A 16,166-nucleotide genomic window follows, 5' to 3' on the forward strand; every position below is an offset into this window, starting at 1 on the left:
ATACATTGCGTCAACCAAAGATCGATGGCTGGGTGTGACCGGGGTCGCTGGATGCAAACTGCAGGGTCAATGCCACGGCCGGCCATCTTATGCAACTCTTAATGCGTATTGTTGGTCTGGTCGTAGCTTAAAATGATTGGTACATTAAGGGCCTGTTTCACCACTGTCGACTAACTTTAAGTGACAGATATCAGTGATGCCGTCTCTGTTTGTTTTGTCCGAATAAACAAACACGGCATTACTTTTATCTGACACTTAAAGTTAGTCGACAAGTGGTGAAACAGGTCCTAAGACTAGGTCGCAGGGTCTCCGCTAAGTAACGCCTGATTCAATAAACATTATAACATAATTTTATTTATTACTTTTGGACTTACGTTTTGGTGTACGACGTGACCTTACGAGGATCGCTGGCGGCGGATGGATGCGAGGCGCTCAAGACAGAGTGTTGTGGCGCAGAGTGTTAAATGAGTAATAATAATAATAAGTCCAAAAGATCTCGAATGCAAACCGCAGCAAGGCTACTACGAAACTCGAAACTCGAAGTTCGTATCACCGATTACGTCGAGTTTCGAGTTTCGAGTTTCGTAGTAGCCTTGCTGATCGGGAAACGCCACCGTGAGACGTCCACCAATTAGATGAACGGATGACCTGGTTAAAGCCGCAGGTTTACGGTGGCAGGCCGCTTCCAAACCGAAGCAACTGGAGGTCCACGGGGGAGGCCTATGTCCAACAGTGGGCGTCCTACAGCTGTTAATGATGATGATGATCATGTTTACAAATATAAATAAATGCAAATAAATGACTTAATGTGAATGGTGAGCGTAAAAGTTGAGAATGGTTAGACCAATTTGAATAATTCTTCTTTGCTATGTTTGGATTGTCAGCACAAAGTTTGTATGAAAAAATATGTTTGTTTTTTTTTAACAGATGACGATTGCCAGGAAGATTTGGTCTTATTTTGGCATAAGTACACCCGTGCGAAGCCGGGTAGGACAGTAACTAATTTAAATAATTGTGACCAAGTACGTCAAATTCAAAAGCGTATAAGGCTGTGTTTCAACCAGAGATGTGCGCAAATGCATTTGTCACAAACCAATAAAAACGCTCTATTTACCTATCCTCGCTCAGCGCAGCTCTAGCAGAAACATCTCAGCGGAAAATAGGTAAATGAAGCGTTTCTATTGGTTCATGAAATACATTCCTCGCAACGTATCTTCGTACATCTCTGCTGGAAACACAGACTAATCAAGCTATAAAGTTGTGAACCAACCGTTCTGTGTTATAATTTCCTATCGCATTACAGTGCTATAATACAATATGAGCTTGAACATTTGGCATTATGCAATAGATAATTGGAATAATTAGCTCGATACCGTAATTAAAAGTTAACGCGCTTTCTTTCTAATGCTTTGACTGACGGCTTGTGGGAAGCAATGAGAGGTTCAAAGTTTAACTCGAACTATTTAACTTAATCGGTTAAGCTAGGCAGTTATGTTGATGAACTTTTTCTTTGTTGAACATAGACGCGCAGTACTTAGTTGTCACATTGTCTCCGTATACTGTCGAAAAGTGGCCTGGGACAGATCGCTCTGAAGCAATAAGGCGGTATATTGGTAACATTGGAAAATCCCTATATACCTGTGTTTTCTGTACTGCTAACTATGTGTTGATGTTCAATAAAGAGTCGTATATATATTCTATTGTATTGTTTTACATTGTTATTTTTAATGTAGGTAATTTAGCTTTATGACGAGGCTTTGCTCTCATGTAATAATTGGCTAGCTCTCTACTCCAGGAGATTTTAGTCATATTACTCTTTTCTACATTCATACCTACATAAATCTTTGATGTTGTTTGATTTTTTTTCGACACTGGCATGAAGAAGGTACGAGTATATACACTTCAAGTGAGAGGTTGTTGCTATGTACACAAAACCAATGCTCCCATTTTTCTCGAAAATGGTCTGACCGTATTAGATGCGGTTTTCTTTACAAGCTGATTCATTGGTGATGTTTTTGGAGGTGTTATGGTGTTAATTTGCCAGAGGGCGCTGAAAGTGACATTTTTCTGATTAAACTTTACTTGTTTACCAAAAATCATCTTTACGAGATATTTCTGTTCACAACCATTATGGCTTTTTGCTGAACCTGAACTTTCGTTTTTTAAAGAATTCGAATTAAAGTATACTCATACTCATACTCTTCTATTGGTACTTAATATCATTAATACATGTCATTTTGCTAAATCATTCTAATATATTCTAAGAACAACACATAGGTACATTTTGTATTTAATTCAGTAGAATGTCAAGCGCTAAGGAATTTATAGTTATTTGGAATTTATGAATGTTGTTACCGAGTCAGATAGAACCTATTTAATTGAGTATGACTCAAACGCAAAGGTCAACTAACTGGTCTAGATCATTTTGTAATAGTAGGTACTATGTAATTATCGTTCCTACTATACTCTTGGACTTATAATACTAATTGCAACTGTTTCTTGCACCTTCAGTGGCGTATCGCGGAATAGAACGGAATAGAATAGAATAGAAGATTTATTTGCATAGAATAAGTATTTACATCAAATGTCATTAGATGGTAGTGAGACAAAAAGTTGCTTATCCTGCTATTTGTAGAATTTTGATACTTTCCTGGGATACAAATAGCCTTTGTTAATAAAAAATATGTAGTGAGCCCTCTCATTCCTAGAGGAAGCCTGTGCCCAGTTCAGTGTACTTATGTAAAGTTGTGGTGATAATGAAAGATGATGAGTGGCTCTAATATAGTGAATCAGGCGTTGCTTTGCAGAGGTTCATACTAATGAAAATGAATGAATGAAATTAGATGCTGTCTAACATCTGGTAGCATGGTGAACGATTGTGTTGCTCTGAGGATGAACTATGGTTGAGTTCTATACGATTCAGTATAGTATGTATCACGTCCTAAACCTAAACCTGTGAATCACGTCCACGAAGTACCAGTTTCTACTGAGAGAACTGCTTTGCCTCCTGCTGTGTCTAGAAGCTCGTTGGTACACGTTCCAAATCGTCGCACTCTATGGGTGTAAAATGGCTGCCGAATATGAAGTATACACTAACAAGGATACTATTAAATCGCTTTACGACTTTGTTGTTTCTGTTATGCCTCTGCAAATCCTACTTATATTATAAATGTGAAAGTTTCTGAAGATTTTTGTTACTCAATCACGTCTAAACTGCTGAACCGATTTGGATGAAATTGGGTATAGAGATAGTTTGTGTCCCCGGGAAGGACAAGGGATAGTTTTTGTCTCGGAAAATCGCATAGTTCCCCCGGGATAGCGATAAACAAATACTACGCGGACGGAGTCGCGGGCAACGGCTAGATATTTATAGTTATTACTGTTACTAGCTTGCTCGCGTCAAACTGTATCGTTATTTGAAATTAAGTATGGATTATTTTATTTGCATTTGAACTTAATAATGACGCAAATAGATTATGGGCTTAGAATAATTGGAGTAATTGGTGCCCAGACTGGATAACCTTGTAGTGCACGCATAGAAGAGGGAAATTGCCTAGTAATACTCGAGAAATGTAGTACCGGTGTCATGACATAATTGAAGTTCTTATACAGTTTGTAATCTGTATGCGTAAAGTAAATTATTGCAATGGTTCTTGGATTTTCTTTAGGTACTTCGCTATTTTTATGAGGTATGAATTCTCACGCTTTATTTATAATAAGTAAGTACTAACTTTTGCCCGCGGCTCCGCCCGCGTGGTATTCGGTTATCGCGCGCTGTTCCCTCGGGAACTGTGCATTTTTCCGGGGTAAAAAGTAGCCTATGTCACTCTCGGGCCCACAAATATCTCTATGCCAAAAATCACGTCGATCCGTCACTCCGTTGCGGCGTGAAAGACGGACAAACATACACACAAACACACAAACATACACACTTTCGCATTTATAATATTAGTATGGATTATAGTTGTCATATCCTACCGACACGTGATAAATAAACTAGATATACAAAAAAATAACTATTACGGGTAGATACAAGATAAATAATAAACGTTTTGATTTTTAATTATTTTAGAAATTGTAACTTACAAGGAAAGGTACCCAACTGTCCGGCTCCGATTTGTTTTATTTTTATATACTACAAAAAAATGTACCAATTGTGTGAAGCGATGAAACTTTGAAGGGTGTTTTCTTTGTAAAATGTAATTTTGAGCCAAAATAACAAAACACCGGTCCATTATTTTTTCGTATTCTCCAACATTATAATCAAGCCAGTAATTAACCAGCAATTTGCTTTAACAGCACTTTCTAAAGATGTTAGAGGGTTTACTCAGGTTTATTACTTTGCAGGTCAATTCTCCGGATAAGTTGAGTTTGGGCAGCTACAAAATTTCGTATTTTATACGGAATCTTCCAAGTTTAGGTATATTTTATACCTTAGGCTGCTGTTTAAGAGTAAACTACTAATAATTCTCAAGCAAACTTAGCCATTATAGTTTTCCTTGAAAGTTTGATATACTTACTACCATCCTGAATTTTTCAAAATTTTCCTTTAGATATTAAAATTTGCACTTTAAAGTTGAATATTTCTCAAAAAATCAATGAATCGAAAAATCGTCTTAGCAAAACCCTAATGGTTTTAAAATACCTATCCAACGATACCCCACACTACAGGGTTGGATGAAAAAAAAAACATCCCCACTTTACGTCTATGGGAGGTACACTAAAAAAAATTATTTTAATTTTTTTATTGTACCATTTTGTCGGCATAGTTTACATAATTTATATCCGTGCAAAATTACAGCTTTCTAGCATTGATAGTCCCTGAGCAAAGCCACGGACGGACGGACTGACAGACAGACAGACAGACATGGCGAAACTTTATAGTTCCCGTATCCCGGTTCCGTATTGCCATTTTGGCTCCGGAACCCTAAAATCCGCAGTCTATAGTTATAATGAAGAATATAAGTGTTTCAATTGCCGTTTAAAACTAAAAACAATTGCAATTCTACGATCACACACAATACTTGTACCATAGGTAAATTTTTAGTAGTCAGACACATTATTAATCCAATTTTGTAACACACGAGAAACCTCAGAAACGGTGGTTGAAACGTTTTTGAAACGCTTCAGAACCCCACTAACTGTCAGTAATGCATAATGCAATCAATATTATATTTCAAAATCTAGGGTGCGGCAATATATTTGTTACTGACGGGTTGAGTATAAAAAATAGGGTTCCGTAGCCATTACGAAAAAATTAAGTAATATTTTTCTAAGGATTTCGTATTTTGTGCAGAATATTCCAAGTTTAGGTATATTTTATACCTTAGGCCGCTTTTTACTCTTAAACTACTAATAATTCTTAAGAAAACATAACCGTTATAGTTTTCCTTGTAAGTTTGATATACTTACTACCATCCTGAATTTTTTCAAATTTTTCCACCCACCGGTTTAGACCGGTTTATGCCATTTTGGCTACGGAACCCTAATAACCGTTCTTGATAAAAACCTTGACAATTCTTTCATCGAATGTTACCCTTACTGAGTTGCAAATTAAAAACTCTTTTTATTTCACTGGGTATCTGGATCCGGGAGAATAACATCCGCCTTATAAACCTCACAAGCAATCAACGTAGGTACAAACTGGTTTCAAAAGGACAACCATGGTGTTAAAAGATATCCACAGACGTATCGTTGTAAATATTAAGTAATGCGGCTTACCCGAGGCTTTAGAGCGCGTCTCTTTTTCAGGCAATACTTTGTAGAGGGACCGCGCTAAAACCACGCGATTAGCCGTATAGTATGTTAATAACCTAAGACCCTTTAGTAGCCAAATGTAAGGTTCAGCGCACCGTCTCTTTCTCAAGCGATACTTTGCAGAGGGATGACACGCTAAAACCGCGCGGCAAACCGCATAGTGCGTACGTAGCATAAATACCTGAAATGGCAGTGGCGTTTAAGAGTCACGGAATTGCTGGAAGTAACCGAGCATTGTTAGGTGCATGTTGGGTGGCACTGCCCAAATTATGCCCAATTAGCCAAGATGGAGCGACGACCTGGTTAAGATCGCGGGATCGCGGTGGACCGCGGCGGAAAGCCACAAGACCGGTCTGAGTGGAGAGCCTTGGGGGAGGCCTATGTCCAGCAGTGGACGTCTTTCGGCTGACATGATGATTATGAGCCAAAATATGTTTACAGGCACTGTTCCTTGGAGTAAGATTTCTAACTTATCTTGTCGATTTCAGTCTATTGCATTAATATCTGCCACAGCAGAGCGTGAAAAAATATCAAAGATCTTTTTAATAAGGAAAAATAAATTCGACACGTCCTACCGGCCCTAGAAATATCGTATCTGATATTCATGAACACTTTTTAGGTTTCCGTAGCCAAAATGGCAAAAACGGTACCCTTATAGTCTCGCCATGTCTGTCTCTCTGTCTGTCTGTCCGTCCGCGTGCGGTTTTATTTTCGTAATAAAACACTTGAGTTTCATCGATGCTGTATTTTTCTCCCTAAAAGTTTTTCACCCTACCAAATACCTCTACAAAGTCAAACTAATGGCAACTGCTGAGTTTTGACCCCCAGTCGATGAATGTTACGACAAAAATACATATATCTGTATAATTGTCTCAAAAAATCCGTGATAAATGTACAAACAGAAAAATCAAGAGTACAAATTTAATTATGGACAGACATGTGTCGAGACCTTTCCCTCAGTGCATCGCACCGTCGATCTTGACTTTTAGGCGTTTCCTGATTGTCTTCGAAACGAGATCTCGGGCAGTTGTAAATTGTGGATGCTATAAAAAGCCAACAAATCTTCGAGTTGAGCATCAGATCTACTGGACTTTCCGACGAAGTCACAACTACCCTCATCAACATGGTTGCGAAGGTAAGTTGAATAAGAAACAATTTTATTAAAAAAAATATAGATCTGTCTGGAAAGTAAATAAAGTATTTTTCATAAAATTCTACTATTTATTAGTTTATTTTTACCTTGACATTGTAATATCGTTTTGTTAGTTTTCCACGGTGGTTAAAAAATCTAACAATTGAGAAGAATATCTGTAAAAAAGTATTCAATTCAATTATATTTTTGGGATGATATATGGCCCCATCGATCCATGCGATGATTCCGCCGTGATTCCGCCAATGTCGAGGTTGGATAATACGGCCAAAAGAGTTTGGTCTTATTGTTCGGTACTAGGTACTGCCAGTTTCAGTGGGTATAAAAAGTTCGAAAACAATTTATGCGCAATAAGAGTACCCAAAAAAAACAATGAAAGTAGAATCACTGGAACCAATTCTAACAAAATAATCTCAGCGTAATTCCAGCTTCACGGGATAGTATGGTGGGTAACAATTTTGGAAAATAGGTAGGTAAGTCACTCGAAAATAATTCAAAAGTGGTAGCAGGCGATTTTTTGATTCAATACTCAACCTGTCCGATACAATGCAATGACTCCTTATTGAACACCACAATATAAAAATAGCATAGACGGCCGTAATGTTTCAAAAGTGTTCTTTTCCAGGCAACCTTTAGGGGCACTAAAAAGACGTAAGGCTTTACTTCATTTCGGTTGGTATTTTAACAAAAATGCTCCACCAAAATTATATTATTATAAAACCTGAGATTCAAAAATACGGCCTAAAAGTCTGTGTATTACTACAAAATCACAGCTTGCTTACAGCTGTCTAGGTCATTTAGCTGTAATATAATACAATTTTTCACCATTTTCGAAAAGTGTTTTCGATTAACTATGATATCAGAAATTGGTAGCCCATTGAATATAAAATTTAAAAAAATCTATGTTCCGTGCAAAATGTAACCAATAATATATTTTTCTAGTTCGTCATCGTCCTCGCCTTCGTGGCAACAGCCTCTGCTAGCGCCCTGTCTAGCTTCTCTTACGGAGTCGCCGATCCTTTCACTGGAGACTTCAAGAACCAGGTGGAAACTCGCGCCGGGGACAACGTCCAGGGCCAGTACTCCCTGCTGGAGTCAGACGGCACCCGGAGAACAGTTGACTACGCTGCCGGCGCCCAAGGCTTCAACGCCGTCGTCAGGAAAGACCCTGCTATCATCGCTGCCCCGGTCTCCTACGCCGCTCCCATCTCTTACGCTGCTCCCATTTCTTACGCTCCCCCATTTCTTACGCTGCTCCCATTTCTTACGCCGCCCCAATCGCGAAATTCGGCTACCCCTACGCTTACGGACGAATCTTGTAAAACTTCCGGACTGTTGTACACATTGGCTATTGATTTGTAAATAAAAAGATTTTATCTTATTTCATCTTTTATTTATAACTTGTCTGCTCTTTGTTTAAGCTTTTGTATGAGAAAAGTTACCGACACGCGTCGCTAAAGGCTCTATCAATTTGCTCGTAGTTCCTAATTGAGATCAGATATACTTAATTATTATTATTTTCTTCGGAATTTAAATCAACATTACTTTTAATGAGCTCCCAATATTTTGACTATTAAACTATTTGAGATGTTAGCGCAATCGCGTTGCAAACGTTTTATGCCAAAAACTTATACTAGACTAGACTCTGGTAATATTTGATGCAAGGTACATTAAGTATGATATCAAGTTGCGAATACGAGATTATTTTCAATGAAAATATGCTCATTAACACAGTTATTGGAGTGCGCAACGTCTTAATACAAAACGTAATATTATCTAGCATCTCAAGGTCGAAGCCTAATTTCGATGCATGTAATAAATAAGTATAATTGTTTCCTTTACATGTTACGAGCAAACGGAGTGTAACAAAATAAGCTTCGTCGCGTGGTCCGAGTGGTTGTCGAGTTCCGCATACTCGGCTACTGACGAAAAGCAATTCTTAAAAAACCCTCGCCAGACGTGACCTAGAGCGTAAGGTACGTGTCTCTTACTTCCTATTATTAGACACGACCGATTGTACAGGACTTGTATAAAAAGACGAGGCAAAAACAGGATTAATCATTCGCAGTTCACTGTGCAACAAATAAACTTATCGAAATGGCAGCTAAGGTGAATAGAGTGCTGAATTAATTACGATGAAAGAAAAATTGTGATAGTTATAGAGAGTCGGTAGTCAAAATAGTCGCTATTACAAGGCGGATTATAAAAAGAATAAAGACGCTTTATTAGTTACGAGTAAAGATACTCGTAGTCGTGAAAATCGGTGCCAAAAAAATTGCTGCAACAATGAAATATTTTTCGGATGTTTTCAAAGTCAAAGTCAAAATTACAAGCACTCGTTAATGTCAAAAAAAATCTACCACCGGTTTTTTTCTAAATAAACCCTTCAGCCGTTAAAGAGTGGTGGCAAATAAGTATTTCGAGGACTCTGTCGTATATTAAGATATTAATGATATATTTTTAATACGACATCATACGAGATCATGAGATTTTAATTACATTATTTTGCTTGCAGTTCGTCGTTGTAGCTCTCTTGGTGGCGGCTGCCCAGGGCAGCGCGATCCACGGCGGCAACTACAACAGCTTCTCGTACGGCGTGTCGGACCCGCACACCGGCGACGTGAAGAGCCAGCACGAGACGCGCGTGGGCGACACCGTGCGCGGCCAGTACTCGCTGCTCGAGTCGGACGGCACCAAGCGCACCGTCGACTACGCCGCCGACGCGCACTCCGGGTTCAACGCCGTCGTGCGCAAGGACCCCGCGCTGCTGGCGCACGCCGCCCCCGTCGCCTACGCCGCGCACGCCGCCCCCCTGGCGTACGCCGCTCCCCTCGCCCACGCCGCTCCCGTAGCGTACGCCTCGCACGTGGCTCACGCCGCTCCCCTGGCCCACGCCGCCTACGCCGCTCCCCTCGCGCACACCGCCTACGCTCACGGCGCCATCGCCGCTCCCCTCGCCCATGGCGCCGTCGCCTACGGCGCTCACGGTCTCGGATACGCTGCTCATGGTGCCGGTCTCGGATACGCCAACGGACTCGGCTACGGGCACGGTTTGGGCTATGCCGCCCCTCTGGCTCACGGTGCCGCGTATGGCGCTCATGGACTCGGATACGCTTCTCATCTTTCCCATTATTAGGAAACCATTTACCCTAGCCAATATTTAAACTTTGAACAATATGAACAAGCCATAAATTTTATTATGGCAATGAATCTGCTGTGATTAAATAAAATAAATGTAATTTTTATTTAAAATGCTGTGTTTATTATTGTGCCTATATTTATACGTCCTACTAAAAATATAATATTTGATTTTAATCTATAATATGAGTACTATTTAAATGTTCACGTGAATAAGTGTTGCATTTCGTTTTTAAAGAAACATAACGCTCCACTCCAGTCCAGGACCGGACCGCGCTTATAAAATTGTAAACCAAAGGTCAAAGCTTTACTCTAGGTAGGTACATAAGTCATCCACAAGGTACAGTTAGAACAGCACCAATAGAACAAAGAAATATCAACGCAAAACAACTATGAAAATAATTGGCTTATCTGCTGCGTTCATGCAATGCCATGGAATTTTTGATTAATAGTAGGTAATGTTCGTTACAAAATAGAACGTCCATAACAATCAAATAAACATTTTTGTCAAGGAGCAACAAAATACCCAACACATACATACATATTATATTATGTGTGTGTAGTTATTATGTAAGTTCAGAATAATTATGTTTATTTAAGTACGCGAAAAATTTAATTTAATGTAAATAAACGAAAAGAAAACCTAATTCAAGCACAAGGATTACTTACATTCAAGGTTGTTCATAGTATTGCATGACTTTTAATTACTTACGATTGCGACCTTCGGTGGGTTCAGCTTCGTAATTATCATGTTTAGAAGTTCATTTTCGATACGCACGAAATCACATAAAACAAAAATTTCGCAGTCTCTTAAAATACTTCTCACGGGTAAATGGTGTAAGTAATTTGTAGTTGATGTAGGTAATTATTTTTGTCTAACCCGAACCTACTGTGTATTTGAACAATTAATTAACAATAACCATGACGGTACGAGTTTTTTAAAGGATTTTCGTAATAGATCCTATTATTTGTCACTCAGCTGAATTGTTCATGTTTTTTATTAACTTAATTGCGTAAATTTCTTTTTACTTCTCATGCTCATAAAATGTTACTTTAGTCTCTGCATATCGGGACTAAAGCTCCTTTTTATTCTCTAGGTATCAAAGTTATTTTTTAAATTTACGTTGGAAACCTCTAAACAGCCAACATGGTGTTTGTGGATGGAGAATTTTTAGGGCGTGGAAATAACCTCAAAATGACAACTGTGCAAAAATATTACAAAAAAACACGATTTAATTTCGTGAAACACAATTAATGATTACGAATATGAATCTATTCAATTATATTAAGGATTATTTCATTTTATTATGCATAATAAAAAACCCAATTAGTATTAAAAAAGTTTTCCATTTTGAATTTTTTGCCTAATATGCAAGCACTTAAAGCGTCACTTCATAAACAATAAAAGAAAAGATTTAGGGTTCCGTAGCCAAAATGGCAAAAATGAAACCCTCATAGTTTTCCCATGTCTGTCTGCCTGTGTCCGACCGCGGCTTTGCTCAGGGACTATCAATGCTAGAAAGCTGTAATTTTGCACGAATATATATATAATGTAAACTATGCTGAGAAAATGGTAACATTAAACGTGTTTTTTTTCTCGTTCAACCTTGTAGTGTGGTGTATCGTTGGATGGGTCTTTTAAAATCATCAGGGGGTTGCTAAAACGATTTTTCGATTCAGTGATATGTTTGCAAAATATTCAACTTTAAAATGCAAATTTTTATTAAAACCGAGTGTCCCCCCGCCTCTAAAATCTGTACCAGTGGGTGGAAAAATTTGAAAAAATTCAGTATGATAGTAAGTATATCAAACTTAAAAGGAAAACTATAACGGTTTAGTTTTCTTCAGAAATATTAGTAGTTTAAGAGTAAATAGCAGCCTAAGGTATAAAATATACCTAAACTTGGAATATTCCGTACAAAATACGAAATCCTTCGAAAAATATTACTTATTTTTTTCATAATGACTACGGCCTATTTTGGGCGTGTCTGACACGCTCTTGGCCGGTTTTTTTGCTATTTGAATTTTGAACAGATGGCCTGTTCATTAGTCGAGCGTACGTTTTTAAAAAGTAATATTGTAATTTTTAACAAAGCATTGTTTTTTTTCATAGCATGCAAAGTGAAAAGTAGAGTTTTTAACGCGAAATTAAACAACCATAATGCCACTTGAACTATAGCCATCCTCGCACTGCTCGGGTCATTATGGCTTGTTTTAGTCCCTTGTTGAACAATCTACTATTATTTGTTTCGAGTATTACAAATTATGTTCGCACAGTGAAACAAAACAAATCTTATCGACAACCGCAACTATAAAAATATTAGAAATTAAGAAGGTACCAATCTTTTTAGATATGAGTTAGATCTTGATTACTGACTTATTTATATGTGAATTTAAATAATTTTTGTTATATTTATGCGCAAAACTACAATACAATTAAAGCGAGATCTATCTGCACAACTTTTTCTCCATTGTTATAAGAGTTAGAAACACGTTAATTCATCATCATCATCATCATCGGCCTATCTTAGTCCACTGCTGGACATAGGCCTCTCCAGTTGCACGCCACTGAGCACGATCCTCGGCCAGTCTCATCCAGTTCTTGCCAGCTAACCTGCGAAGATCATCGCTCCACCTAGTCTGAGGGCGTCCTACGCCACGCTTGCCGATTCGCGGTCTCCACTCAAGAACTCGTTTGCCCCAGCGGTTATCAATTCTTCGACTGATATGGCCGGCCCACTGCCACTTCAGTTTGCTTATCCGGTGAGCTATGTCGATGACTTTAGTTCTGTGTCGGATCTCCTCGTTTCGAATTCGATCCTTCAGAGAAACTCCGAGCATAGCCCTTTCCATAGCTCGCTGAGCGACACGACACGACACGCGACACGTTAATTAAACTAATAAAAATAGAATATCTTTTGTCTAAATCGAATGATGTACTCGTAAGGAATATCATATAGTTCAAGTCAAGATATTTGTTTTTACAGGAGGCTCAGTTTGAATGTCGGTAAATTTTACAATTCCCGAGGTATGACGATAAACGAATTCTTTGCAGACGGAGTCGCGGGTAACAGTACTGGTACTAAACAAAGTGGCATGTGAAAGAGCCCTTAAGGGCATATTTTCAGGGTAAATGACTGTATTGATTTTGTGTTTTATAACACATTTCTAAAAATCAACAGTTTTGGAGAGCAAAGAAAATAAATTTTCTTTGTAAAAACACCTAACAATGTACTCGTAACAACGAGTAACAAGATAACAACAGTCAATGATTAAGACCTCTTTTACTAGCCTCAAAAGTAATTATAGAAGTATCAAATAATTTATAGTCACGTGCTTGTGTTATGTTTATTCTGGAAAATAGAAGAGAAATCATGCGTATAAAAAGCACCTTATTGTTAGGCAAGAAAACATAAGAGAGGTGACCAATGGTATAACGTTATTTTTTTCGTGTTGTTTTATTTTATTTATGATTTCAGCTTTTATACATATAAAAGCTCGAGCATTGGGACATCCCAATGCTCGACATTTTCCTCCACTCAAATGCAACTACTTACTTTTCTAATTTTAATTTTTAATAATTCTTATTTTCATAACTCCCAGAGAAAATATTCCGTATTACCCTGTATTTTACGGTATTTTCTACTGTTAATGCACCACCTGCTGTAAACTAGTCCTTCCTTCTTTCTGTAAAAAGGTTGCCTGGAAGAGATCGCTCTTAAGCGATAAGGCCGCCTATGCTTAGGTACCTTGTAATTTTCACTGTGTATCTATTTTCTGTATCGCTTACTATTTCTGGTGTACAATAAAGAGTAATTGTATTGTATTGTATTTGACTATTTTGTATGTGTTTTATAAATTAAAACTTCACAATGTTTGTTATCGAATAAAAAAGCAATTTTTAAGCTACTTTAACAAATAACAAAGTTCTCAAGGTTTGAAATTCAAGATTAGACAGGGAAAGAGACAGGTATATAGATTTTCAACCGATTTAAGTTTTCTCTTCGCTAAACACTGTCTGTATATAAATTTTTTAAAAAGAATATAAAGATATGGCAAATTTAGAAGTTGTCAAATACCGTATTGATAATTAATTGAGTAAATAATATTTAGTTAAAATGTTAATCGGGGTACGATGTAATTTTCTAATCATTTTTTATCAATCATCTATTCAATCAATATCCAATACAACATTACCTACAGCTTTTGGTTCATGTGCAACTCAATGTCAAAAATTAATTTAAAGTTAATTATGTTAGTCCTACATTTTTTTTATGTTCAGACTGTATCACGATTATATCGCGTTGCGTTTTTTAAGATTTTAGAAGAGGGAGAAAAGAAAAAAGGATTCAAGTAAAGTTTTAAAGAAGACACAAGTCTTGTTGGTTTAAAACATCTTGTTTATTTTTATCGTATCACAGTCTTCTTTAATCGAGAGCGTTCTTTTTGTTTACCAGTTGGCGCCATAGCCGAGTCCGTGTCCGTAGCCGAGACTGTTGGTGTATCCGAGTCCAACGCCATGAGCGGCGTATCCGAGACCAAGACCGTGAGCGCCGTAGGCGACGGCGCCGTGGGCGAGGGGAGCGGCGATGGCGCCGTGAGCGTACGCGGTGTGCGCGAGGGGAGCGGCGTAGGCGGCGTGGGCCAGGGGAGCGGCGTGAGCCACGTGCGAGGCGTACGCTACGGGAGCGGCGTGGGCGAGGGGAGCGGCGTACGCCAGGGGGGCGGCGTGCGCGGCGTAGGCGACGGGGGCGGCGTGCGCCAGCAGCGCGGGGTCCTTGCGCACGACGGCGTTGAACCCGGAGTGCGCGTCGGCGGCGTAGTCGACGGTGCGCTTGGTGCCGTCCGACTCGAGCAGCGAGTACTGGCCGCGCACGGTGTCGCCCACGCGCGTCTCGTGCTGGCTCTTCACGTCGCCGGTGTGCGGGTCCGACACGCCGTACGAGAAGCTGTTGTAGTTGCCGCCGTGGATCGCGCTGCCCTGGGCAGCCGCCACCAAGAGAGCTACAACGACGAACTGAAATAAAAAAATGTGTTTTTTATAACTGAACCTGTTTGACTGAGATAGCAAAAATACTTGAAAATTGTTGCAGCTAAATTTAAATAAGTATTCAAAGCTGAATACATAAATATACAACAACAAGTCAATCAAACTATAGCATTTATAATTTAATAAAACAACAGTACAATATAATTTAATAGAATACTAGACAGGCTAAATAAAATTGTTTAAAAAAATGGCCTTTCTTCCATCTAAATGAAACTATGCTGTTTGCAATTTGCGGTGAAATTTATACCTAGTTACGATTTTTTTTTATCTCAATGAACGCAATGACAATAAGTTTTCGTCATACATCGCTAAGTATTATAATTTAATGATAATATTACCTTCGCAGCCATTGTAAGTGTTTTTTGCTTTGACTTCGTCTTGCAACTGATTAACTTATCAGTTGTACTGTATTTATATTCGACTGCCGGTAGACCAATATTACATCGGAGGTCAAAATCTGAGTCGTTATCCGCCTTGTGGTATCATTACAGTCCGCCAGGCCAGGTGGATCGGGGACCTTGCCAAGTGATAGTAGCGCGTGAATGAATCGGTTATGGTGACCGGAGCTTGGCCGGTCATTGACATCACATTTATTTGTAGCATTAAAGTTTAACCAGGAAATGGCAAAGAAAATGTTTTCGTATTTAGTTAGGGATTGATTTCAGATAATGCTTACGTCATTGTGGCAGAGCCCATGTATTTTTGAGATTTTAAACCATTATTTACCTCTATAATACTTTAAGGTCATAAAAATAGATACCAGGCATCCAAAATATATAAACATCTGTATACATATTTTTGCCCTCAACTGTACACTGCAAATCACGGTATGCCAGAACAACCACCCAAGCTAACTTAAAATGCGAATTGTATCACAATGCATTTAGCTTGAAGTTCTATGTACTAAAATATAATTATTAAATACTGATGGCTACAGTACGTTATGTTATTAACGTTTATTTTAACTTAATTCCTTTACCGTTCCTCAGAAAAAAATAGTGACACACTGACACACCCACGCACGCGTTACGAACACAAAAATGATAACAGGTCTAATTTTCCTGTCACAGT

The 16,166-nt window shown here is 38.6% G+C and overlaps 3 protein-coding genes across 3 annotated transcripts; 2 read left to right on the forward strand and 1 right to left on the reverse strand.

The window, feature by feature from the left end:
- The first annotated feature begins 6,823 nt into the window (after positions 1-6,823).
- LOC141426883 (larval/pupal rigid cuticle protein 66-like) lies at positions 6,824-8,288 on the forward strand. Its single transcript, XM_074086118.1, is given in 3 exon segments — positions 6,824-6,892; positions 7,850-8,138; positions 8,141-8,288. Coding segments are annotated over 3 exon segments (390 nt in total). The 5' UTR covers positions 6,824-6,880; the 3' UTR covers positions 8,230-8,288.
- A 661-nt stretch (positions 8,289-8,949) lies between these two features.
- Positions 8,950-10,159, forward strand: LOC141426878 (uncharacterized). Its single transcript, XM_074086116.1, has 2 exons — positions 8,950-9,016; positions 9,423-10,159. Exons 1-2 carry the CDS (start codon positions 9,005-9,007, stop codon positions 10,041-10,043), a joined length of 633 nt encoding a protein of 210 aa, XP_073942217.1. The 5' UTR covers positions 8,950-9,004; the 3' UTR covers positions 10,044-10,159.
- Positions 10,160-14,424: 4,265 nt separating this feature from the next.
- LOC141426880 (uncharacterized) lies at positions 14,425-15,505 on the reverse strand. The gene is made up of 2 exons (XM_074086117.1): positions 15,434-15,505; positions 14,425-15,062 (listed from the first exon to the last, which is right to left on the reverse strand). The coding sequence occupies exons 1-2, from the start codon at positions 15,443-15,445 to the stop codon at positions 14,496-14,498; spliced, it is 579 nt and encodes a 192-aa protein (XP_073942218.1). The 5' UTR covers positions 15,446-15,505; the 3' UTR covers positions 14,425-14,495.
- Between the last annotated feature and the right edge of the window lie 661 nt (positions 15,506-16,166).

The sequence above is a fragment of the Choristoneura fumiferana genome, chromosome 3, assembly GCF_025370935.1.
Source record: "Choristoneura fumiferana chromosome 3, NRCan_CFum_1, whole genome shotgun sequence".
NCBI lineage: Eukaryota > Metazoa > Arthropoda > Insecta > Lepidoptera > Tortricidae > Choristoneura > Choristoneura fumiferana.